At 38.9% G+C, this 27,608-nt stretch overlaps 1 protein-coding gene across 1 annotated transcript in view; it reads left to right on the forward strand.

Annotated features, from left to right (window-relative positions):
- The window catches only part of LOC118731568 (phospholipid-transporting ATPase ABCA3-like), a 197,217-nt gene that overhangs the window by 141,968 nt on the left and 27,641 nt on the right, over nt 1–27,608 (forward strand). The window contains exon 15 of the mRNA XM_036460223.2: nt 25,738–25,925. Within this exon, the coding sequence (XP_036316116.2) occupies nt 25,738–25,925 (188 nt within the window). The remainder of the gene's footprint in view (nt 1–25,737; nt 25,926–27,608) is intronic.

Below are 27,608 nucleotides of genomic sequence, written 5' to 3' on the forward strand. Positions count from 1 at the left end.
TCTTATTTCTTATTCTCATTATAGCAATCCCTTTAGCATTTCTTGCAGTGATTGTTTTGTAATGATAAACTCCTTTAGCCTTTCTTTGTCTGGGAAGCACTTTATTTTGATATCTATTTTGAATGATAGTCTTTCTGGATATAGTAATCTTGGTTTCAGATCCTCGCTTTTCATTACCTTGAATACTTCATGCCTTCCCTCCGGTCTGTAGAGTTTCTGATGAGAAATCAGCTGACAACCTTATGGGAGTGCCTTTGTATGTAAAAAATTGCTTTTCTCTTGCTGCCTTTAAGTTTCTCTAGTTTTCTTTAATTTTTATCATTTTAACCCTTTGTACACTATAAGCATCTATAGATGGATTAGATGGACCTCCCCAACATGCCACATGCATCTGTAGCCACAAACTTCACATATCAACTCTGGCCACCCAATTTTAAAATAATACTTGTTAGTGACATCTCTGAGTTTGTACAGAAAATTATGGGAACTTAAATTTATAAATATTCCAGCACAAAGGGAAGAAATGAGGATGGTTTTCGTTTTGGACATGTGGCAGTTAAATGGTTAATTATGATGTGTCTGGGCCTGGTACATTTGGGTTCTTCTTGTGTGGGACTTTCTGTGCCTCCTGAGCTTGTGTGACTTTCCTTCACCAGGTTAGGGGAGTTTTCTGCCTTTATTTCTTCAAACAGATTTTCTATTCCTTGCTCACTTTCTTCACCTTCTAGCACAACTATAATGTGAATATTGTTACAGTTCATGTCCCACAACTCCCTTAAGCTGTCATCCTATTTTAAAAATATGTTTGCATTTATTTCAGAGAGGAAGAGAGAGAGAAAGAAAGAGATAGAAACATCACTGATGAGAAATAATCAACTGTCTCTTGCATCCCACCCCCCTACCCCCCCCCCCCTACCCCCCCCCCACCAACACTAGGGATTGAGCCCACAACCTGGGGATGTGCCCTACCCAGAAATTGAACCATGACTTCCTGGTTCATCAACCACTGAGCAATGCCACCCAAGCTATTTTTTTCAAACAGGTTGCTGATAACCAAAGAAGGACAGTTCCTGACAGTGCTTAGTACATAAGTACCTCCCGGGGAGTCCAGAATTGTCAAACAAGAGAGTCAGCCTCAGTCATCAGAAGAACAGGATCCAAAGAGAACTCCCAGGAGGCACTAAACTCCCAACCACACTGTGTGAGCTGCTTTGCAGGTGCTGCTGGAAAAAATAAAACACACAAAAAAAAACAAGAAACAAAACAAAAACATACACCAGAACTTACAACCACAAAAGCATCCACAAAGGAAGAGAGAATTAGAAAGAAGAAAAAAGAACAACGCCACCTTACTTTCTTTTGATCATTTTCATTTTTCTTCTTTATTTGTTTGTTATTCTTCTAGTCTCTCTTTTTTCTTTCATAGATCTAATTTTCCCTCCCCTTTTCTTACCGATTTTTCTTCTTTTTCCAGCTTTCTCTTTATTTCTTTTCTTATTTTTATCTATCTTCTATTTCCTCTATTTTTCTTTGCACAATTATTTTTCCTCTTTTCTTTTATAACATTTCCCTTTTCCTTATTCTTATTTCTTGTATCTCTATTCTTTTATATCACCTTTTCTCCCTTTTTTTTCTTCTTGTATTTTTTTTCTTTTCTTCTATTATGGCTCCCTTTTGTTCTTAGTAATTCATTCTTCCTTTGTGGTTGTAAGGGTCTGGTATATGTTTTCATTTTGTTTCTTGTTGTTTTTTCTTGTTGTTGTTGTTGTTTTGTGTGTGTGTGTGTGTGTTTTGTTTTGTCCTAGCAGCACCTACACAACAGTTCATGCAATGTAGTTGGGATGAGCATAATAGTCAGCCAGCCTGAGAGGAGATGTCTCGCACAAGCAGGACAATAACATTCAAGACCCAATTAGAACAGGAGAGTCCAAATAATTCACACAAGGGACATTCCTAGAATAACCAAATCAGATCTAAAAGACTATGCCATTGAGGCCCACAAAACACTTACTAATTAAAGCCAGCCCATGAAGACTGGGAGGCATAGAAGTTTGATATAATACACATATACAAATACAAAAGGGGCAGCAAAACTGGGGAGACAATTAACAACCCCAAATTTTTTAAAAAAAGGAGATAAACCCAGAAAGAGGGCTAAACAAAATGGAAGGAAGCAATTTATCAGATATATGTAGAGTTAAAAGCAATGGTTATAAGGCTACTTAGACTTAGGCGGAACTACAACAGCATGAAACAAGAAAGAAACCATAAATAAGAATCTGTTGGAGATGAAGAATAACATATCTGACATCAAGAATATATTGGAAGGGACAGAAAGAAAAGAAAACTGGAGGAACCAAGATGGCGGCATAGGTGAACACCTAACCACAGCCTCACACAACAATTTCAAAACAAATACAACTAAAATACAAAATGGACATTATCCCGAACTACAGGAAAGTTGACTGACTGGAAATTCTACAACTAGAAGGAAAGAGAAAACCAGAAGGAAAATCAGAGGAGCTGTAAAAGTCCAAGGTACAGAGACACGGTGCACACGTGGGGAGAGGATGGAGCCGGAGAGGAGGGGCGGCTGAGTGCCTGGCTGGCGTTCCCTAGTGGGAAGGAGATAAAAGCTCCGTACTGTGCTGAACCCCAGTTTCTACAGCACAGTTCTGGGAGAGACCCTAGGGACCTAGGCTCATACAGAGGGAATCTAGGCTGTAAGGCAGAGCAGCGAAAAGCAGTCACAGAGTCCTGCACATTTCCCGCAGAGGACAGACGGTTGACTGTGCTGCTGGATTGCCCTAGCAGGAAGGGGACAAAAGCTCCAGACTGCTCTGAACCCCACTTCCAACCCCAGTTCCAACTGCACTGAAGACCAGTTCCAGGCTCACTGAGGGAGAGTCTAGACTGTTTGGTAACAAGTGAAACTCGAGGGCACCTTTCTCTCAGAGGTGCTGTCAGTGAGTACCGAAGGACACTGAGGAGCACTGAGACTCAGGAGCCTCATAGGGCAGAGCTGACAGAAGTGAAGGTTGTAGGCTCCACCCTGAAACTCCGCCCCATCCAAGCTGAGCACAGAGGCTTTTACAATTTTCCAAGTCTAGTCGAATAAGGCTGTCTCCCAGCATAGACACAGCTGATTCTCACAACCAATTGGCCTGGAGGTCAGTTCCTCCCAGTGATACCAACAACAATCAAGGCTTAACTACAACAAGGCTGTACACACAGTCCACAAAGGGGTGCACCAAGAGTGTCTACCTCAGGTAACTGGGAGGCTGACTCACTGAACCATATAGAACACCTTAGCACACAAAGCCATCCTACCAACTCAGAGAAGCAGCGAAAATGCCGAGACAAGGAAACAGATCACAAACAAAAGAAATGAAGGACAAAAAGCGACTGGATATAGAGTTCAAAACCACGCTTATAAGGTTTTTCAAGAATTTCCTAGAAAAGGCCGATAAAATAAATGACATCTATGAGGATATGAAAAGGGATCAATTAGAAATAAAGAATATATTGTCTGAAATAAAAAATATTGTACAGAGTCCTAAAAACAGAATGGAAAATTGCAAGAATCAAGTCAAAGATTTGGAACATAAAGAGCCAGAGGACACACCTCTGCAGAAGCGAGAAGACAAGAGAATTCAGAAAGTTGAAGATAATGTAAGAAACCTCTGGGACAACTTCAAGTGAACCAACATCAGAATTATGGGGGTCCCAGAAGAAGAGAGAGAGCAAGACACCAAAAACATACTGGAAGAAATAGTGACAGAAAACTTCCCCCACCTGGTAAAAGAAATAGACTTACAAGTCCAGGAAGTGCACAGAACCCCAAACAAAAGGAATCCAAAGAGGACCACACCAAGTCACATCATCATTAAAATTCCAAGAGCAAAAGACAAAGAGAGACTATTAAAAGCAGCAAGAGCAAAGAAGGTAGTTACCTATAAAGGAGCACCCATACGATTGTCAGCTGATTCTCAACAGAAACCATGCAGACCAGATGGGAATGGCAAGAAATATTCAAGGTGATGAATAGCAAGAACCTACAGCCAAAAATACTCTACCCAGCAAAGCTATCACTCAGAATTGAAGGCCAGTTAAAGAGCTTCACAAATAAAAAAAGCTAAAGAAGTTCATCACCACCAAACCAGAATTATATGAATTGCTGAAGGGGGTTCTTTAGGAAGAGGAAGAAGATAAAGATAAAAATTATGAACAACAAATACGGAACTATCAACAAGTGAATCTAAAAACCAAGACAATTAATAAAAAAACTGATGAACAATATTAACTGGTGAATATAATAGAATCAGAGGTATAGAAGGGAAGTTAACTGATGATTCTCAGGAAAAAGGGGAGTGAGGGGGTGGGAAGAGACTGAACATAAACTGTGCACTTATGGATGAGGACAATGGAGAGTGGGGAAAGGGCAGAGGGTGGGGTGTGAACCTGGTGGAGGGGAGCAATGTAGGGGGGGGAAATGAGGAACATTTGTAATAATATGAACAATAAAGATTTTTTTAAAAAATATATACTGGAAGTAATCAAAAGTATACTAACTGAGGCAGAAGATTGATTAAGTGACTTGGAAGAAAAGATAGAAGTAAACACCCTATTGGAGCAGCAAAAAGTAAAAAGCAGGATAATAGTTTAAGGGAATTTTTGGACAACATGAAATGTAACATCTGCATCATAGGATTATCCAGAAGAAGAAGAAAGTGAGCAATAACTAGAGAACCTGTTTAAAGAAATAAAGACAGGAAAAAAATCCCTAACCTGATAAAGGAAAAAGTCACACAAGTTCAGGAAACAAAGAAGGTCCAGTCAAGATGAACACAAAGAGACACATCCAAGACACATCACAATCAAAATGACAAATATTAAAGACAGTGAAAAAATCTTGAAAGTTTCAAGAGAGAGACAGAACTATTTACCTACAAGAGAGTACCCATTAGAATGTCAGCTGATTTCTCAACAGAAACATTCTAGGCAGAAGAGATTGGCATGAAGTATTCAAAGTAATGAAAAACAAGGACCTGAACTCAAGACTACTCTATCCAGAAAGGCTATCATTTAAAATTGAAGGGGAAATAAAGAGCTTACCAGGCAAAAAAAAAAAAAAAGTAAATGAGTACATTACCACCAAAACAGCATTGCAGAAAATGTGAAAGGAAGTGCTTTACGAATAAGAAGAAAATAAGAGAGAGGAACATGGCTATAAAGAAAAAGTCACAGTGAATGAGTACCTACCAATGATAACCTTAAATGTCAATGGATTAAATGCTCAAATTGATAGATATAGATAGCTGAATGGATAGGGAGGCTTTTCCCCAGCAACGGAGGAAGCCAAGCTTTCCGCCTGCCCTTATCAGCCTAGCCCTCCACTCAAGGCTACAAAGTTTTAATTATAGAAGGTAAACAAATCCAAACAGAAATGGCTGCAGCCACGGAGCAAGCAAAAGGCTTGGCTCTGCTCCAGGTTACAAAGTTTCAATTGTAGAAAGTAAATATGTCCCAGATACCAGGGACTCTGCTTGGGTCGCTGGGGGGCGTGGTGACCACAGGCCCCTCTCTCATGCCACCCCACACCCCAAGAGAACCCCACCCTGATCCAGGGCACCCTTCAGGGCAAACCAGCTGGTCCCCACCTGTACACCAGGCCTCTATCCTATCTAATAAAAGAGTAATATGCAGCCAAAACTGGTTTGGCTCAGTGGATAGAGCATCAGCCTGCGAACTGAAGGGTTCTGGGTTCGATTCCAGTCAAGGACATGTACCTTGGTTGCGGGCACATCCCCAGTAGGGGGTGTGCAAGAGGCAGCTGATCGATGATTCTCTCTCATCGATGTTTCTAACTCTGTATCCCCCTCCCTTCCTCTCTGTAAAAAATCAATAATAAAATATATGTTTTTTAAAAGAGTAATATGCAGATTGACCATAACTCCAACACACAATATGGCTGCTCCCATGTGGTAAAAGATCCTGCCCCTCTGTGGATGCAAGGTGGCCAACAGGGGAGGGCAGTTGGGAGGGACCAGGCCTGCAAGGAAGGGCAGTTGTGGGTGATCAGGCAAGTAGGGGAGGGTAGATGGGAGGCACCAGGCCTGCAAGGGAGGGCAGTTGAGCGACCAAGCCTGCAGAGGAGGGAAGTTGGGGTCAAACTTAGGGAAGCAATTAGACATCAATCAGGCTGGCATGGGAGTGGTTAGGGGGTGATCAGGCTGGCAGGCAAAAGCGGTTAGGGGCAATCAGGAAGGCAGGCAGGCGAGCAGTTGGGAGCCAACAGTCCTGGATTGTGAGAGGGATCCCATATTGGAGAGGGTGCAGGCTGGGCTGAGGGACAATCCTCCCCGTCTCCCCCATGATGCCCCCATGCATGAATTTCGTGCACTGGGCCTCTATTATCAAGCATATTCTTGGCATACTACTAGACATAATTTACAATAAAAACACTCAAAAAAGTCAAGCACATGGAGGCTAAATAACATGTGATTAAACAATGAATTAATTACCAATGAAATCAAGGAAGAAATTTTAAAAAAAAAATCTTGGAAACAAACAAAAATGAATAAACAACCCATAATCTATGGGTCACAGCAAAAGCAGTCCTCAGAGAGAAGTTCAAAGCAATACAGGCATACCTCAAGAAACAAGAAATATCTCTATTAAACTAACATTACAACTGAAATAATTAGAAAGAGAGAAACAAGTAAGTATAATGAAGTAAAGATCAGAGCAGAAATAAATGACATAGAAACCAAAATTAAATAAATAAATAAATAAATAAATAAATAAATTAAACAAACCAATCAATCTATGAGCTGGTTCTTTGAAAAGATAAGGAAGATTGATGAATCTTTAAGCAGGCTCATCAAGAAAAAGAGAGGACCCAAGTAAATAAAATCAGAAATGAAAGGGGAGAAGAATTAACACCCCAGAAATACAAAGGATTGTAAGAAAATAACTATGCCAATAAGCTGGATAACCTGGATAAAATGGGCAAATTGCTAGAAAAATACAACCTTCTGAAAGTGAATCAGGAAGAATCACATACCCTGAATAGGCCAATAACAACTGATGAAATTGAATCAGTAGTCAAACTCCCAGCAAACAAAAGCCCTGGTCCAGACTGCTTCACAGGGGAGTTATAACAAACATTCAAAGAAGAACTAACACCTATACTTCTCAAACTCTTCCAAAAAATTCATGAGGAAGGAACAATTCCAAGCTCTTTTATGAGGCCAGCATTATCTTAATCCCAGTATCAGATAAAGACACTACAAAGAAAGAATTACAGGCCCACCGTCCCTGATGAATATAAATCCTCAAAGGATGTCAGAGGAATGGCAGCATGAGAGATCCCCTTGGCCTCTCCCACTGAAATTACAATCAGTTTACCAATTAAAAGTCAACAAAGAATTCCTTGCTCAATACAGAGACATGCCTGAGAGATCTGCACATTGAAACATCTAAAGGTTGTAACAGAATAAAAAGGGAGATGAGAATGGAGGAAAGCAAAGATGGCCTACAGAAGCAGCCCTGAAGGTGGGCACTTTTGGCTAGGCCTGTAGAGGGGAGGAAACCTGTAATTCATTGGGACAGGAAGAGAGCTGTGGGGACAGCGAGGAGGGTGCATTCCATCAGGGTGAGCAGCAACAGAGTGAACAGTGTCTGAGTCAGTAGGAGCCTGACAGAGCACGGGGTCTGCCATTCAGCTCTCCGCTTTGGGCTGTGTGGTGGTGTTTCAGAAAAAGAAATGGAATCACAGAGACTCTGCCATCACGTGGACTCCCAAAGCTCACCACCTGTTGGGCCTAGGAGCATATTGTCTGAAAAACAAGAGCTATTGCAGTAGAACTGCTGTTTCCATCTGTGACTGATTCCCCAGGTGGGTTGCTTGGGGTGAGTTTTTATCCATTTCACCATTAGGGTGAAGGCAAAACAAACCCCACCCCCAAGCAACAGCTGTACTGTCTTTTTTTTACTGGTGACATTTTCTTTTTTAAAATATATATTGTTGATAGCATTACCCTCCTTATACCCTCTATTGCCAGCCCCGACCCATCCCATCCAGGACTTTACCACCCTATTTCCTGTGTCCATCAGCTATGCATCTCTATACTAAGAAAAAGGAAATATGCTAATTAGACTAAACATCCTTCCGGATGTCCTTCCAAACAAAGCCATGATGGTGGGGGCCAAGGCAGAGGTGGTTAGGGGTGACCAAGCCAGCAAAGGAGAGCAGTTAAGGGTGATCAGGCAGGCAGGCAGAGAGGTTAGGGGCAATTGGGCAGGCAGACAAGTGAGTGGTTAGGAGCCAGCAGTCCCGGATTTTGAGAGGAATGTCCTGGATTAGAGAAGATGCAGGCTGAGCTGAGGACCACCAACTCCCTTCCCTCCCCCATCCCCCATCCCCGCCCCATGCACAAATTTTATGCAACAGGCCTCTAGTAAGTATATAAGTTCTTTGGTTTATCTCTTTTCTTCCCCCCAACCCCCATACCAAGCTATGTCAATCTGTTCTATGCCTTCATGTTTCCAGTCTTATTTTGTTGGTTAATTCATTTTGTTTATTAGATCCCACAAATAAGTGAGATCATGTGATATTTGTCTTTCTCGGATTGGCTTATTTCACTTAGCATAGTAGTCTCCAGGCTCATCCATGCTGTCCCAGAGCATAAGAGACCTCTCTTTTTACAGCTGTATAGTATTCCACTGTGTACATGTCCCACAGCTTTTTTTACCCATTCATCTACTGATGGGCTCTTAGACTATTTTCAAATATTAGCTGCTATATTCTTTCTTATGGGTGTTTCAGAGATTTTAGGATATATTCCCAAAAATGGGGTCACTGGGTCAAATAGAAGTTCCATTTTTAACTTTTTAAAAATATATTTTATTGATTTTTTTCAGAGAAGAAGGGAGAGGGTAGAGAGCTAGAAACTTCGATGAGAGAGAAACATTGATCAGCTGCCTCCTGCACAAGCCCTCTGGGGAGGTGCCCGAAACTAAGGTACATGCCCTCGACAGAAATTGGACCTGAGACACCTCAGGCCACTGAGCCAAACCAGTTAGGACCCATTTTTAACTCTTTGAGGAAACTCAATACTGTTTTCATAATGGCTATACCAGTGTGCATTCCCACCAAAAATGAACTAGGGTTCCCTTTTCTCCACATCCTCACCAGCACATGTTTGTTGATTTTTTTATGATAGCCATTTTGATAGGTAAGAGGTGATTTTTATTGTGCTTTTAATTTCTCTGGTGATTAGCGACATTTTTTCATATGTTTCTTGGCTTTTTTTTTGTATTTAGTTGAGTTGTGTGAGTACTTTATGTATTTTGGTTATTAACCCCTTATCAGATGTAACATTGGCAAATATATAGACAGTACATAACTTCCCCCACCACATACAATTACTAAATAGCACAGCTGGGACTGAAAACCATGACAAAAGGCCTCAGGAAGCCACCTACCATGCACACATCTGTGGATTCTCCCATACAGTGGGCTCCCTTTTTATTATGAAGGTAGTTTCTTTGGCTGTGCAGAAGCTTCTTATTTTTATGTAGTCACATTTGTTTATATTTCTGTTTGTTTCTCTTGCCTAATGAGATGTATCGGCAAAAATTCTGCTACATGAAATGTTTGAGATTTTACCGCTTATCTTTTCTTCTAGGATTTTTATAGTTTTATGCATTATATGTCTTTTTTTTTTTTTCCTTTTTGAGTTAATTCTTTTGTATGGTGTAAGGTCTAGTTTAATCTTTTTATATGTGTCTGTCCAGTTTTCCCAACACCACTTATGGAAGAGACTGCTTCCTTTGTCAAATATTAATTGATTTGGGTCAACTTCTGGGTCCTCTGTTTTGATTCATGGGTCTATATACCTGTTTTTATGCCAGTACCAGGCTGTTTTGGTTATAGTAGCTTTATAATATAGTTTGATAAATGGCATTATGATCTCTCCAACTTTGTTCTTCTTTCTCAAGATTTGTTGTAGCTATTCAGGGTCATTTGTGGTTCCATGTACATTTTTGGAATATTTGTTCTAGTTCTGTGAAGTATGCCATTGGTATTTTAATAGGAATTGCATTGAATCTATAGATTGCTTTAGGTAGTATAGATATTTTAATTGTGTTAATTCTTCTAATCCATGAACATGATATATGTTTCCATTTGTCTGTATCTTCCTTTATTTTTTAATGTCCTATAGTTTTCCAAGTGCAGGTCTTTTAACTTCTTGGTTAAGAAGGTAAATACCTCGGTATTCTTTTTTTTTTTAATATATTTTATTGATTTTGTACAGAGAGGAAGGGAAAGAGAGAGTTAGAAACATTGATGAGAGAGTCATCGATCAGCTGCCTCTTGCACACCCCCTACTGGGGATATGCCCTCAACCAAGGTATATGCCCTTGACCGGAATCGAACCCGGAACCTTTCAGTCCCCAAGCCGACGCTCTATCCATTGAACTAAACCAGTTTCGGCTACCTCGATATTCTTTTTCTTTTTCTTTTTCTTTTTTCTTTTTTTTTCTCTTTTTGTAATGGTAAATTGAATTTTTTTTTTTTAGTTTCTCTTTCAGAGAGTTTATTATCCTATATAATAAAGAGGTAATATGCAAATTGACCACACTCCAAAACACAAGATGGACACAAGATGCCCTTCACAAGATGGCTGGCAGGGGAGGGCAGTTGTAAGTGATCAGACCAGCATATGAGAGCAGTTGGAAGGGACCAGGCCTGAAAGGGAGGGCAGAGGGGGCAATCAAGCCTTCAGGGGAAGGCAATTGGGGGGACCAGGCCTGCAGGTAAGGGCAGTTAGGGGTGACCAGGCCAGCAGGGGGTGGGAAGTTAGGGGCAATCAGGCCAGCAGGGGAGCAGTTATGTGTAGATCAGGCTAGCAGGGGACTGGTTAGGGATGATCAGGCTGGCAGGCAGAAGCGGTTAGGGGCAATCAGGCAGGCCAGCAGGTGAACAGTTGGGAGCCAGCAGTCCTTGAGTGGTTTTTAATGTCCTATATTTTTCCAAGTACAAGTCTTTTACCTTCTTGGTTAAGTTTATACCTCAGTATTCTTTTTCTTTTTTGCAATGGTAAGTTGAATTTTTTTAGTTTCTCTTTTAGAGAGTTTATTATCCTATATAATAAAAAGGTAATATGCAAATTCACCATCACTCTAACACACAAGATGGCCACCCACATGTGGACACAAGATGGCCCCAACAATATGTCCAATAGGGAAAGGCAGTTGTGGGCAATCAGGTCAGCAGAGGAGGGAAGTTGGGAAGAACCAGGATAGAAATGAGGGAAGTTGGGGGCAATCAAGCCTGCAAGGGAGGTCAGTTAGGGGTGACCGGATAGCAGAAGAGAGCAGTTGGGGGCGACAGAGCCTGCAGGAGGATCAGGCCTATTTGGGTATAAAAAATGCCATCAGATTATGGATGCTGATTTTGTATTCTACTACAGTACTTTGCTGAATTCATTTATTGAGTCTAGTAGTTTCCTGGTGGAGTCTTTAGGGTTTCCTATGTACAATATCATGTCATCTGAAAATAATGACTGTTTTACTTTCTCCTTTCCAATTTGGATTCCTTTTATCTCTTCTTGTCAGATCACTGTGGCTAAGAATTCCAGTACTATGTTGAATAAGAATGTTGAAAGTACACACCCTTGTCTCGTTGTTAAGGAAAACACTGTTAGTTTTTGCCCATTGAGTATTATGTTGGCTGTAGGTTTGTCATATATCACCTTTATTATATTGAGTTATGAACCCACTATTCCCACTTTGCTCAGAGTTTTTATCAAAAAAAAATGTTGCTGCATTTTGTCAAATGCTTTTTGTGCATCAATTGATAAGATCATGTGATTTTTGTCTTTCAATTTGTTTTTGTGATGTACTTCATTTTTTTATTTGCAGATATTGTGTCAATCTTGCATCCCTGGAATAAACCCAACTTGGTCATGGTGGATTCAATTTGCTAATATTTTGTTAAGAATTTTAGCATATGTGTTCATCCTGAATATTGGCCTATAATTTTCTTTCTTTGTAATGTCTCTACCTAGTTTTGGAATTAGGATAATACTAGCTTTGTAAAAAGAGCTTGAAAGTTTCCCTTTCTCTTGAATCCTTTGGAATATTTTGAGGAGAATAGGTGTTGGTTCTTCTTTGAATGTTTGGTTAAATTTTTCTTTTTCTTTTTTTTTTTAATATATCTTATTGCGTTTTTACAGAGAGGAAGAGAGAGGGATAGAAAGCTAGAAACATCGATGAGAGAGAATCATCAATCAGCTGCCTCTTGCACACCCCCTACTGGGGATGTGTCCGCAACCAAGGTACATGCCCTTGACTGGAATCAAACCTGGGACCTTTCAGTCCGCAGGCCAACACTCTATCCACTGAGACAAACTGGTTTCGGCGGTTAAATTTTTCTGTAAATCCATCTGGTCCAGGATTTTGTTTGCTGGGAGTTTTTAAACTACTGCTTCCATTTCATCAGTTGTTATTGGTCAACACAGGTTTTATGATTCTTCCTGATTAAAGTTTTGGAAAAATTGTATGTTTCTAGGAATTCACCCATTTCATTCCGTTTGTCCAGTATATAGGCATATTAGTTGTTCGTAGTGCTTGCTTACAATCCTATGTATTTCTGTGGTGTCTATGGTTATATCACCTCTTTCATTGCTGATTTTGTTTATTTGGGTCCTCTCTCTTTGTTTTCTGATTAATCTGGCTATGGATTTGTCAATTGTGTTTATCTTTTCAAAGAATCAGATTTTGGAATCATTCATCTTTTATACTGTTGGACTGCCTTTAGGAAGCCATGGAAATCAAGATTTGGAGGTCACAGGGATAAAAAAAAATCTAGTGATCTCAGTGCCATCTACTGGAAAATATCAGGAAAAAAAACTCTTCATTAATATAGACAGATATAAATACCTAGGCAAAGAACACCAAATACCATGAATAATGATGTAATAAGGATGATCAGAGAAAAACTGAAAGATCCCCGGAAAGCAAGCTGGAACACATAAAAATATATTTTACCTAAGCAACTCTTATGGTGGAATGACCAGTCCAACAGTCGCTATGATGCACTCTGACCACCAAGGGGCAGATGCTCAACACAAGTACTGCCCCCTGGTGGTCAATGTACTCAGCCAAAAGCCAAGCTCACTGTGATAGCAGGAGACTCTCCCAATACTGTGGCAGCACTACTGAGCCGCGGCAGCAGGCACATCAGACTGGGGTGAGTGGGAGCAGTGTAGCGCCTGGTCCTGGTTCTGGATCCTCCCTGGCTTCCTGCTGCTTTGCACACTGTTGCACCCCTCAGAGGTCCCATATTATGAGAAGGCGCAGGCCGGGCTGAGGGACACCTCCCCCCTAGTGCATAAATTCTGTGCACCAGGCCTCTAGTATGTGATATAAATGACAGAGATTTCAACATTGTAAGTCTGAAAATACTCAGTGAGATGCAAAAAAATATATAGACAGGCATTTTAGTGAACTCAGGAAACAAATCAATAAACAAAACGTGTATTTTACAAAAGAGATTGAAACTTTAAAAAAGAATCAATCAGAAATCCTGGAAATGAAGCATGCAATTAAGGAGATTAAGAGTGAACTACTGAGCATAGAAAACTGAGCCAATCAGAGAGAAGAAAGAATTACTTATATTAAATGACACAGGGGGAAGAATATTTATTGGTTCTGATCCAGTGGTCTATATATCTGTTCTTATGCCAGTACCAGGCTCTTTTGGTTACAAAGAGTGAAACTGAAGCATAAAATAAATTAAGGAGCTTTGAGAATTATATGACTCCATCAGAGAAAGCAATATCCTACTCTTCCAATATTCTGGAAGATGAAGAGAGGAAGTAGGGGATGGAGAGTCTATTATAACAAATAGTGGATGAGAACTTCCCAAAACTATAGAAAGAACTAGATCCTCAAATCAAAGAAGCAAAGAGAATACCTAATTGCCTAAATCCAAAGAGGATCTAGCAAGTCACTTTGAATTGAAACTGTCAAAAATTAATGAGAAAGAAAAAATTCTCAAAGCTGCCAGGGAAAAGAAGGAAGTGACCTACAAAAGAAAACTCTTAAGAATTTCATCTGACTTCTTAACAGAAACTCTACAATCTAGAAGAGAGTGGAATCAAATATTCAAACAATTGAAAGAGAGAAATTACCAGCCAAGAAAAAATACATCCAACAAAATTATCATTCAAGTAGGAAGGAGAAATAGACATGCACAATCATATAGAAGCTGAGGGATTTTATCACCACAAATCCTCACTGCAGGAAATACTAAAGGGGACTAATCTACCTTAAACAAAGAACATAAGCTCACAATACTAAGAGTAAGATCACCAAAATATTTACAAGGTAAACAGGGATAATTTGTGACAACAAAAATATAAAAGAGGCAGGTGTCATGGGCTGAATTGGCAAAGAAAGATGAATATCAGATGCATTCAAAAGAAACATATTACTGTATATATGAAACTTAAACCTAATGGTAGCTACATACAAAAATCCCCAAACTAGGACACATAGCATTTAAAAAGAGAAAACAGAGGAACAAAAGTATGGAATACCACCAAATAAAAATAACAGACAGAAACACAAAGGAAAAGAACCCATGGAAGCACAGAACTACCTAAAAACAGAAGATAAAATGGCTATACAAAATCCTCATACATCAATAATTACCTTAAATGTCAATGGACTGAATTCACCAATAAAGAGGTGCAGAGTAGAAAAGTGGGCCAAAAGACAATACCCAACCGAATGCTGCTTTCAGGAGTTACATATAAGCTGGGACAATGAAGTAGATTCAAAGTTAAAGAGCGAAAATGATTCTCCAAGCAAATAAAAGCCATATTTATATCTGACAAGTAGATTTCAAGATAGCAAGAGATAAAGATGGACACTTTGTGATAATAAAGGGGGCACTACATCAAGAAAACATAACACTTCTTAATATATATACACCCAACCAGGGAGCACTGAAATATATAAAACATCTGTTCACAGAACTAAAGGGAGAAACAGATAAAGAAACAACCATGGTTGGAGACCTTAATACTCCATTGACAGCTCTAGACAGATAAACCAAAAAGAAAAATCATTAAATAAATATCGGTCTTAAAATAAACATTAGACTAAATGGACAAAATTAACATTTACAGAACCTTTAATCCCAGAACATCATATTATACATTCTTCTCCAGTGCACATACATTCTCAAGGATAGACCATATATTGGCTCCCAGATATAGCATCAAAAAATTCAGGAAGATCTAAATTATACCAAGCATATTCTCTGACCAAGGATTCCTTGAAATTAGAAATCAACTTCAAAGATGAAGTAAAGAAACCCACAAATACATAGAGATTTAAAAACAAAAAACAAAAAACATACTACTAAAAAATGGTTGGTTCAAAGAAGAAATAAAAGATGAGTTAAAAAAAAAGTTATAGAGACAAATGAGGATGATAGAGAAATATGCTAATTAACCGAGACACTGTAATGGGTCAACCAGACAGGAGAGGGGCCTGTTCAGCAGTGGCTGTGGCTGCTTTAAGGGCTGGAGAGGGAAGCAGGGCCAGACCAGTGACTCGAGGGTGGGCAGCACCACATGATTTCAAATTGCGCACAGGGCTCCTAGTACTAGAATAATATGAAAGACTATATGCCACCAAATTCAATAAAATAAAAGAAATGGACAAGTTTCTAGAAATATATAACCATCCTAGAAGAATTTGAAAATCTAAATAGACCTGTCAGCAGTGAGGACATTGAAACAACTATCAAAAACCTCTGCAAAATAAAAGTCCAGGCTTCATCAGTGAATTCTACCAAATGTTCGAAGAGGATTTAAAACCTATCCTTCTCAAACTCTTCACAGAAACTGAAGAACAGGCAATACTTCCTAACACATTTTTTGAGGCCAATATAACCATGAGACCAAACCTTGGCAAACATCACACACACACACACACACACACGAAAAAAAAACAAAAAACTACAGACCAATATCTTTGATGAACACAGATGCAAAATCCTAAACAAAATACTCACAAATTAAATACAACATTATATTTAAAAAAATAATACATCAGAATCAAGTGAGGTTCATTCCAAGGGCACAACATGCACAAATCAATTAAGATAATACACCACATTAACAAAAGAAATCATAAAACTCTTATGTTCTTATCAACAGATACAGAAAAAGCATTTGGTAATATACAACATCCATTTATTACTAAAATGCTCAATAAAATAGGAATAGAAGGAAAGTACTTCAACATAATAAAAGCCATATATGATAAACGCTCAGCTACTATCATATTCAATAGTAAAAAACTGAAAGCTTTTCCTCTAAGATCATAAACAAGACAAGGATGGCCACTCTCACCACTTTTATTTGACACTAGAGGCCCAGTACACGAAATTCGTGCACAGGGGGCAAGGTGTCTGTCCATCAGCCCAGCCTGCTCCCTCTCCAATCTGGGACCCCTCAAGGGATGTTCGACTGCCCTCTCACAATTCAGGACTTCTGGCTCCCAACTCCTCACTTGCCTGCTTGCCTGATTGCCCCTAACCACTTCTGCCTGCCAGCCTAATTACCCACTAACCAGTCTTCTGCCAGCCTGATCAACACTTAACTGCTCCCCTGCCAGCCAGATTGCCCCTAACTGCTCTCCCTGGCAGCCTGGTCACCCCTAACTGCCCTCACCTGCAGGCCTAGTTCCCCCCCAACTGCCCTCTCCTGCAGGCCTGGTTTCCCCCAACTGCTCTCCCCTGCTGGCCTGGTAACCCCTAACTGCCCTCCCTTGTAGGCTTGATTGCCCCCAACTGCCATCCCTTGTAGACCTTGTCTCCCCCAACTTCCCTCCCCTGCCAGCCTGGTCACCTCTAAATGCCCTCCCCTGCAGGCCATCTTGTGGTGGCCATCTTGTATCCACATGGGGGCAGCCATCTTTGACCACATGAGGGTGGCCATCTTGAGTGTTGGAGTGATAGTCAATTTGCATATTACTCTTTTATTAGATAGGATAGTCCTGGAAGTCCTAGCCAGAGCAATAAGGCAAGAGAAATAAATAAAAGGCATCCAAATTAGGAAGGAAGAAGTAAAGCTGTCACTCTTTGCAGGTGACATGACGTTGTATATAGAAAATGTTAAAGAATCCACCAAAAAACTATTAGACACAATAAGGGAACACAGTAAAGTTGCAGGAAACAAATAAAAGTGCAAAAATACATTGCTTTTCCGTATACTAACAACAAAACTCCAGAAAAGGAAATGGAAAAAAACACACACAACAATTTCTTTTGCAATTGCACCAAAAGTAAAATACCTAGGATTAAATTTAACAAAGAATGTGAAAGACCTACATACTGAAAATCACAAAGCATTATTTAAAAAAATTGAAAAAGACACATCAAAATGGAAAAATATTCCATGTTCATGGATTGGAAGAATTAGCATAGTTAAAATGGCCATATTACTCAAAGTAATATACATATTTAATGCAATCCCCATCAAAATCTCAACGTCATTTTTTTAAGAAATAGAAATCATCATATTTGAATGGAACCAAAAAGACCCTGAATAGCTAAAGCGATCCTGAGGAAAAAAGAATGAAGCTGAAGATCTCATGCTACCTGACTTCATATTATATTACGATAATCGGCAGAGACACAGATACACAGATCAATGAAACATAATAGAGAGTCCATCTATAAAACCACATGTATATGGATGTGAATTGGCAAAGAAAGTTGAATTAAAAAAACATTTAATTTAATTTTCAACAAAGAGCCAGAAACACACAATGGAGTAAAGATAGTCTCTTCAATAAATGGTGCTGAGAAACTAGAAAGTCAAATGCAAATAAATGAATATGTTATTCTTACCATTTGCAGCAACCTGGATGAGAACATTATGCTGAGTAAAATAAGCCAGTCAATGGAAGAAAAATAACACATGACCTCACTCATTTATGGATAGAAAAGAACATTATAAACTGATGAACAAAAAGATAAACACAGAGGCAGTAAAGCATCAAACAGACTGTCAAATTACAGTAGGGAGGTGGGGGAGATAAGAGATCAACCGAAGGACTTGTATATATACATATAAGCATAAACAATGGACACAAAACACTGGGGAGGGTGGTTAGGGCATGTATGGGAGTAGGGTGTGGAGGGCAAAGTTAAGATATGTACACATAATACCGTAATGAAAAAATAAAAAAACAAACAGTCTGGTATTATCAATAGCACAAGAATAGGCATACAGATCAATGGAACAGAACAGAGACCTCAGAAATTGACTCGAGCTATTATGCTCAATTAATATTTGACAAAGGAGGCAAGAGCATACAATGGAGTAAAGATAGTCTCTTCAATAAATCGTGTTGAAAAAATTGGACAGATACATGCAAAAGAAATGAAACTAGATCACCAACTTACACTATACATAAGAATAAACTCAAAATAGGTAAAAGACCTCAATGTAAGTTCTGAGATCATAAAAATCCTAGAAGAAAGAATAGGGAACAAAATATCAGGCATCTCATATAGCAGTTTTCACTGATAAATCTCCAAGGGCAAGAGAAACAAAGGAAAAAAATAAACAAATTGGGTTGCATCAAAATAAAAAGCTTCTGCTCAGCAAAATAAATCAACATCAAAATAAAAAGGAAGTCCTAGCTACTTAGGCTCAGTGGAGTGTTGTCCTGTTGACTGAAGGGTCCCAGGTTTTGGGTTTTATTCTGGTCAAGGGCTCATGCCAGGTTGTGGGCTCAATCCCCAGTAGGGGGCGTGCAGAAGGCAGCTGATCAATGATTCTCTCTCATCACTAATTTTTCTCTCTCTCTCTCCCTCTCCCTTCCTCTCTGAAATCAATAAAAACATATTTTTTTTTAAAGTGAAAAGGGAACCCACTGCATAGGAGAACATATTTGATAATTATATATATGTTAAGGGTTAATTTCCAAAATGTATAAAGTACTCCTACAACTCAACAAAAAGAAAGACAAACAATCCAATTTAAAAATGGGCAAAGGGCCTAAATAAACACTTCTCCAAAGGGGGCATACAGATGGCTAATAGGTATATGAAAGGATGTGCAACATCACTAATTACCAGAGAGATGCATATTAAAGCAACAATGAGGTACCACCTCACACTTGTCAGAGTGGTTACCCTCAATAAATCAACAAACAAGTACTGGTGAGGATGTGGAGAAAGGGGAACCCTAGTGCACTTCTGGTGGGAATGCAGACTGGAACAACCACTATAGAAAACTGTGTGGAGTTTCCTCAAAAAATTAAAAGTGGAACAGCCATTTGACCCCGTGAATCTATTTCTAGGAATAGATCCAAAGAAGTATGAAACAGCCATCAGAAAGAATATGTGCACTCTTATGTTCATAGCAATTTTATTTACAATAGCCAAGATCTGGAAATAGCCCAAGAGCCCATCGGCAGATGAGTAAATAAAAGAGCTATGGCACATTTATACAATGCAGCTATTAAAAAGAAGGAAATCTTACCCTTTGAGACAGCATGGAGAAACCTGGAGAGTAATATGCTAAGTGAAATAAGCCAGTTAGAAAAAGACAAATATCACATGATCTCACTTATGTGTGGAATCTAATGAACAAAATAGATTCAGAGACATGGATGCCTAAAATAGAATGGCAGAAGGGAAGTTGGAGAGAACTGGGGGGGAAAAAGATAAAGGGATTAGATAAAGAAAATGAATGCAAAATAGCCTAAAAGTAAAATGATGAATAAAAAAAATACTGAGAAGAAAACCAAGATGACGGCATAGGTAAACAACTAATCTGCCGCCTCCCACAACAATTTCAAAACTACAACTAAAAGACAAAACGTCTATCACCCAGAACCACGGGAAAGCTGGATGAAAGAGAAAGCAGCACAAGTGCTGAAAAGCTGAAAAGCCTAGGTACAGAGGCACGTGAAAGCCTAGGTAGGTACAGAAAGTGTAGGTGGCAGCGACTGGGCACGTGGCTTTTTTTTCAACCCAAAGGGAAACAAGCTCCCGATCACTTTGAAATCTAGTTTCTGCGGTCACACGGGGAAGCCAGACACCTACTGGGAGAAGCTGGTCTGTCAGCGATCAGGTCGGAAAGTGAGGGTGACTATTTTGCAGAGGTGCGCAGCAATCTTTTTTTTTTTTTTTTTTTTACTGCACTGGAGCTCAGGGATGCAGGGACTTGGAAATATGGGGATTTGGAAACACAGAAGGGCAGAGAAAGATGAAGACAGCCATTGCTCTTTGCCACGCCCCCAACCTAATGATGTCCTGAGACCCCACCCTGCCCTGAGGCCCCACCCCGCCCCACACAGTCTACAAACCTGCCCTGCTCCTATATTGTGGCAGCTTAACGAAATAAACTGCAGCTCCAGCTCCAAAACTGCCAAATCCCAAGCAAAGAGGAGAAAACTGTACTTCTTGCAGTAGCTCCTGCTGGATGGCCTCAGACAGTGGCTGACCTGCACCCCATTGGAGATCCGGAAACTAGTGTATCTAGTGGTCAGTGTGAGGCGACACCAGATCTCAACTACTCTCATAAGAGACACATTCAAGAGACAGACTCAGTGAGCACCAAAGCCCTACAGGAACAAGTCCTCCCCCATAAACGTGTCTCCAGCACAGCAATTCTTCCATTATAGACACAGCGGGTCCCCACAGCCAATTGGCCAGGAGGTCAATTCTTCCCAGTGACACCAACAATAATCAAGACTTAACTACAACAAGGCTGTACACACAGTCCACAAAGGGGTGCACCAAGTGTGTCCACATCAGGCAACTGGGAGGCTGACCCATTGAACCATATAGGCCCACAAAGCTACTCTACCAACTCAGGGAAGTAGCAAAAATGCCAAGAAAAGGAAAGAGATCTCAAACAAAAGAAATGGAGGACAACAAAAGACTGGATATAGAGTTCAAAACCATGGTTATAAGGTTTTTCAAGAATTTTTTAGAAAAGGCTGATAAATTTAACGTGACCCTGGAGGATATGAGAAAGGACCAACTAGAAATTAAACATACACTGACTGAAATAAAAAAATATTATACAGAGACTCAACAGCAGACTAGAAGAACACAAGAATCAAGTAAAAGATTTGGAATTCAAAGAGGCAAAAGACATTCTTCCAGAGAAGCAAGAAGATAAGAGAATCCAGAAAATTGAAGAAGCCTCTGGGACAACTTCAAACGTACCAACATCAGAATTATGAGGGTGCCAGAAGAGAGAGAGCAAGACACTGAAAACCTATTTGAAGAAATAATGATAGAAAACTTACCCCACCTGGTGAAAGAAATAGACTTACAAGTCCAGGAAGCACACAGAACCCCAAACAAAAGGAATCCAAAGAGGACCGCAAGACACATCATACCGTATTTTTCGGCTTATAAGACGACTTTTGAAACAAAAAAAAGTCAACCGAAAATCAGGGGCAAAAGACCAAAATTGCACAAAAATTACCTGCAGATCTTGATGGCAAAGTAAGTCTTTTCTTTGAAATGGGGGTAGTCTTATACAGCGAATATAGGCCTAAACCCATGTTTTAACTGTAAAATTACGGGGTCGTCTTATACGCCCGAAAATATGGGTAATTAAAATGCCAAGAGCAAAAGACAAAGAGAGAATATTAAAAGCAGCAAGAGAAAAACAGTTAGTTACACTACAAGGGAGCACCCATAGGATTATCAGCTGATTTCTCAACAGAAACTATGCAGGCCAGACAGGAGAGGCAAGAAATATTCAAAGTGATGAATAGCAAGAACCTACAACCTAGATTACTCTACCCAGCAAAGTTATCATTCAGAATTGAAGGGCAGATAAAAAGCTTCACAGATCAGAAATAGCTAAAGGAGTTCATCACTGCCAAACCAGTATTATATGAAATGCTAAAAGATATTCTTTAAAAAGAAGGAAAAGGGAATGCTCAGGCCCTTCTCAAGAAGGCAAATAATCAATTCCACTAATACACCCATGGTAAATAAGATTGTTGCTAAAGTGTTGAGTTTGACAGGTGAATAGTAGCCAATTTCTCAGAGAAAATTAATGTGGCTAATGAAAATAAATGAATATTCTAGAAAAACTGATTGTACTGTACAAAAAGCTTTTCCTAAAGTGTTAATTAAAATTCTTATTGGCAGAGCATCTAATGGTAAAATTGTACAACATGTTATGAACCTAAAGCAGTCATAGTGTAACACAAATAATTAAAATGTAAAAGCTGCCAAGACTATATCATAAAATTTCCAAAAGTCTCACATTATTTAAATTAAAAAGGGGGTGACAGTGAAAGAATATCATGTAAGGAAAAATATCCTGAGAATAATTTACATCTAAAAATTTGTACTTTAGAAAATTAACCTTCATTCGAAACGCTAACAGCAAGATACCCATGGAAATACATTCATGGTGTCAAAACAAGCCAGAGGAAAATTACTTGGGGGGCGGGGGGCGGGGGGCTGGAGAATGTAAAAGAATCCCAAGTCAAATTTAAAGAAAATATCCCTTTATTAACTTTTGGTGGAGAATATGTTTGTTTATTTTCAGAAAACAACTTCGAGACCATCTGGAATCCTGTAACAGAGAGGAATAGAAGTGCTCCAGCCATGAAGACAGAAGAGACACAATTAAGAGATGGAAGTTGCTGATGACACCTCACCATACCAGCAGACAGCAGATGTGTGTTGCTGAAGGATGCCCAAGACCAAACCAGAGACAGTCGGACCTGCATCACCACCATTTGTCCACCAACCAGATCTGAAACATCATGGCTGACATGTACACATAAGGAACTGTTTGACATTGAAATTGGGACTCAAAAGAACTGTTGGCCCAGAAAAGAACTCACTACAAACTGATTCATTTGCCTCTCAGCATAACCATTATGGCTTGTCGCAGTTTCGGTTCTCACAAGGGCATTTCTTGGATCACATGATCTCACACATCTAGAGGAAATAATGAACAACATAAACTGATGAACAAAAACAGACCCAGAAACAGAAAAGCAGCGATCAGACTCTCAAAGCTCAGAGGGAAAGTAGGGGAGGGTGGGGGTAAGGGAAAGAGATCAACCAGAGGACTTGTGTGCATGCATATGGGCCTAGCCAGTGGCCATGGACAACAGGGAGGTGGGGGCACATGTAGGGAGGGGTTTGGGATGGGAATGGGGGGATGAGGACAATTATGTGATACCATAATCAATTTTTAAAATAAAATAAAATAAATTCACCCTTTAAAAAAAAAGAGGAAAAAGAAGAAAAAAGTAAAGATAAAAATTATGAACAACAAATACATATCTATGAACAAATGAATCTAAAAGCCAAGTGAATTAAAAATCTGAGGAACAGAATAAACTGGTGAATATAATAGAATCAGGGGCATAGAATGTGAGGGGACTGATAATTCTCAGGGGGAAAGGGGTGTCTGTGTGAGGTATGGGAAGAGCCTGAACAAAAATCATATATCTATGGATGAGGACAGCGGGGGAAGGGGAGGTAAAGGCAGAGGGTGGAGTGGGGACCAGGGGGAGGGGAACTGTAGGGGGCGAGGGGAGAGGAGGAGAAACAACTGTAATAATCTGAACAATAAAGATTTATTTTAAATAAATACCATCCTAATGGTAATTAAAAAAATTTTAAATATAAATTTAAAAAAAATAAAATGAATGCATAGCCATGGACCCAGACAAGGTAATAGGGGGAATGGAGGCATGGCGAAGGTAGGTAAAGGGAGGAACTGGGGGACACCTGCAATAGTATTAACAAGATAAAATTTAAATTAAAAATTTTTAAAGAATAGGCAAGAGAAAAGGAAACTACAGAAGGAAGAGCAGAACTCTCAAAAAAATATTCCAGAAGAAGGCATTGTTATCACAGTATATGACTTTTCCATGTGTTATTGCCCCTGAAGACCTTCAAGTGGAACAAGATGTAAATATGAAAGTGATATTGATTATCCTAACCCTCTGTAGGTGTAGGCTAATGTGTATGTTTGTGTTTTGGTTTATTATTGTAATCTTCCCCTGAGGACATGTTCATTGACCTTTAGAAAGGGGAGAGAGAGGGAGGGAGAGGAGAGAGAAACATTGATCATATGTCCCAGTTTTAAAAAAAAAATTAAAAAGTAAAAATTTTTAAATTAAATAGAAAAATCCTTATAGAATAAGGATATAAAGAGAAAATATTTTTATACAGCTATATAATGTGTTTAAACTAAGTGATAATACAAGGGTCAGCATTTTACAATTTTTAAATGTTTAAATAAAAAAGTTATAGTAAGTTAAGTTTACTTTATTACTAAAAAAATAAAATGCTTTTTATAAATTTAGCATAGCCTAAGTGTATATAATTTATAGAGTCTAAAGGTATATAAAGTGAGATGCTGGGCCTTTACACTTACACATCACTGACTCGCCCAAAACAACTTCTAGTCCTCTAAGCTCCATTTAACATAGAGCTGCATGTAGGTGGCCGATACGTTACAACTGCCTGCAGCATTCATGCAGCATGCTGTACAGGTTAGTGTCCTAGGAGCAATGGACTCTAGCATATGGCAGGCTATGCCACCTAGGTTTGCGCACTCATTGACGTTCACACAATGACAAGATTGCTTAATGACACACTGCTCAGAATAGATACATCCCTGTCAATAAGTGATGCATAACTATATAATGAATATAGACAATAGTAATTTACTGTAATGGTGAATTGTGATAAATATTGCTACATCATCCATAATTACAGTACATAAATGTACCAAAGTAACATGCTTATAACTTACATAATGTTACATGTCAAATGTATTCCCTAAAAAAAATATCACCTCACACACACTTGGATGGCTGTAATAAAAAATGGAAAGTATTGCCGGGACCAGTTTGGCTCACTGGATGGAGCGTCGGCCTGCGGACTGAAAGGTCCCGGGTTCGATTCTGGGCAAGGGCATGTACATTAGTTGCGGGCACATCCCCAGTGGGGAGTGTGCAGGAGGCAGCTGGTCGATGATTCTCTTTCATTGATGTTTCTAACTCTCTATCCCTCTCTCTTTCTCTCTGTGAAAAATCAATAAAATATATATTTTTTTAAATGGAAAGTATTAAAGGTTCGGTGAGGGTATGAAGAAATAGCTACTCTCATTTATTTCTGGTAGGAATATAATATGTTGCATCTGCTGTGGAAAAGTTTGGTGATTCCTCAAAAAGCTAAGCATATAATTACCCTTTGACCCAGCAACTCTATTCCTGAGTATAAAACCCCAAACTCCAAAACAAGTACTTAAATAAGAGTTTTAAGGATATTCTGCATGGCATATAATAATGGTTAGATATGTCATAAATACCTTTATTTTGCTTGCTTTATTTAGTTACTAAACATTCTTCTCACAAAGGCTAGGCCTTTGACATTTATTATGTAGTAAGGTGATCTCCTGTCAAGACTGGTAAAAAGTAGAGAGAAATTATTGGCAGACAAACTTTCATAATACCTATAAGTATCAGGGAAGATCAAATAAGACAAAGAGGGTATTACGAGAATTACTACCTGTGTTCCATACTTCTCTAGATCTAACTAAAATGCACTTTGAATCTGTATTAACACTTGGTGTCATCTTAAACTTTCATCACTTTTAAAAGTAAAGCTGTCTCTTTTATTATCCTCAGTTACTGAGAACAGTATCTATAGTTTTGAAGATCATGGGATTGCACAGTTTTTGATTTCATTGGCTGTCCTGGGCTTATTTTATCTCATCTTGCTTTTTTGTCTGGAGACTACATCCTGGAGATTGAATAACTTTATCTCTCAAAAAATTTTGTCTAAAGTGTACAGCATATTCGTGAAAGGCAAGAAGGTGAGTAATATAGACTTTTGATACAACTCAAGAAGGCTCAATGTTAAGCCAGAAAATATTAATTTGCATATTTCTATTTCTATTATTTGATGAAAGTATCATTTAATTATGCCAAGGTACTAATTGGAATTACAACTCTTTCATCTTAATTTGTATCTTAGGCTCTAAGCTTTGACTCTTCTACCAACCAGGAAATAATTTATTTGTAATGGATTGACTATGATAGAAAGCACATGGACATGTACTACCTTTAGATGTATTTGGTTACAGTTATGAACTGACTTTAAAACCATGTAGGGTTATAGGACATCATAGCCCCTACTTGTCAAATTATTAATTATTGCTGTAAATAACACTCACAATTTCACATAGCCCCAGAGTTTTGTCTAGAATTTATATATATACATATATTTATATATATTTATAATGGTCAGTTGTTCTGTAATTTAATTTAATCCCTACTGGTTTATATGAGAATTTCTGTTGAGGCAGAAAAACCACTACATCTGTCTCTTTGTAACTTCTCTTCATTCATCCCAATTCTCTATCTAGGTGGCTCTAGATTTGCCCATAATGCTCTCTGAATCAGTATATCTCTATTATTTCAGAGGGAGGATATCTTGAGACCATAATGGCCTTTGCTACCAACTGGAGTCATGACTAGTATGATTAGCATTCCACCTGTATTTCAGTTGCCTGTTATGTGTTGCTAACTAACGACTAGAACTATATAACAAGTCAAAAGTGCTATTCTACCTACTTTTACACCAAAGCTCATCATATCTTACTACTGTAAACAAGATACCTGGTCTAAGATATGCCAACAAGAATAAATTTAAGGTCTTGAGCAACATGAAAAAGAAAGGATTTATTTCCTGGTGCTTAGAATTAAACATCTGAATGTTACCTTGAGTCTTTTTCCTGGCCTGACTTTCCTAAGCCTGAACAGTAGCCCCTGAACCATGTCACACTTTAGAAGTAAATGTGATAAAAAGAAATATAATGAGTATGGAGGGAGATTCATGGTAAAATTAGAAGAATAGTTGCCTTCTAAATTCTTCCCCTTCTTGTCATTACTCCTATATACAGAAGAAAACATGGCCAAGCAAAGCAATAATACTCATACTGGGCCAAGGCCTCAAACAGTTATCTAATAAACTATTATAGTCTGGTTAGCTGCGGTATCCTTACATCAAAGTAAACTGAATTTCCTAAGCCAAAGATTCAATCTCATTTTTTAACATTCAAAGTAAGAAAAAGTCACCCCTGCCAATGAAAAGTACAAAATAGCTCATGAATTATAAAAAGTGAAAATCTGACATCTTCACCGACAGATGCTTCTTTCCTCCCTGGGAGCACCTCACACCGCTGCCCTCGGACTCCGCTGCCCCTGTGACACGGAGCCCAGGTTTCATGAGGAGCTGGCTGTTCATCTTGTTGATCACTTTGTGTTTAAACTATTTGGAATTCATTTAAATTATTGGATGTATAGATTAATGTTTTTCAAGAAATTTAATCAATTTTGGGGCACTATTTTCTCACATATTTCCATTACATAAGTAAGGTCATAATAGATTGGTTTCATACAGTTATTAAGAAGGTTAATTGCCTGTGAAGGGCACATGTCCAGCACATAAGAAATAATAAATGTTGGGTTTTAGTAGGAGCATTATTGTTGCTTAT

The sequence above is a fragment of the Pipistrellus kuhlii genome, unplaced genomic scaffold (assembly GCF_014108245.1).
Source record: "Pipistrellus kuhlii isolate mPipKuh1 unplaced genomic scaffold, mPipKuh1.p scaffold_m20_p_31, whole genome shotgun sequence".
In the NCBI taxonomy this organism is placed as follows: Eukaryota; Metazoa; Chordata; class Mammalia; order Chiroptera; family Vespertilionidae; genus Pipistrellus; species Pipistrellus kuhlii.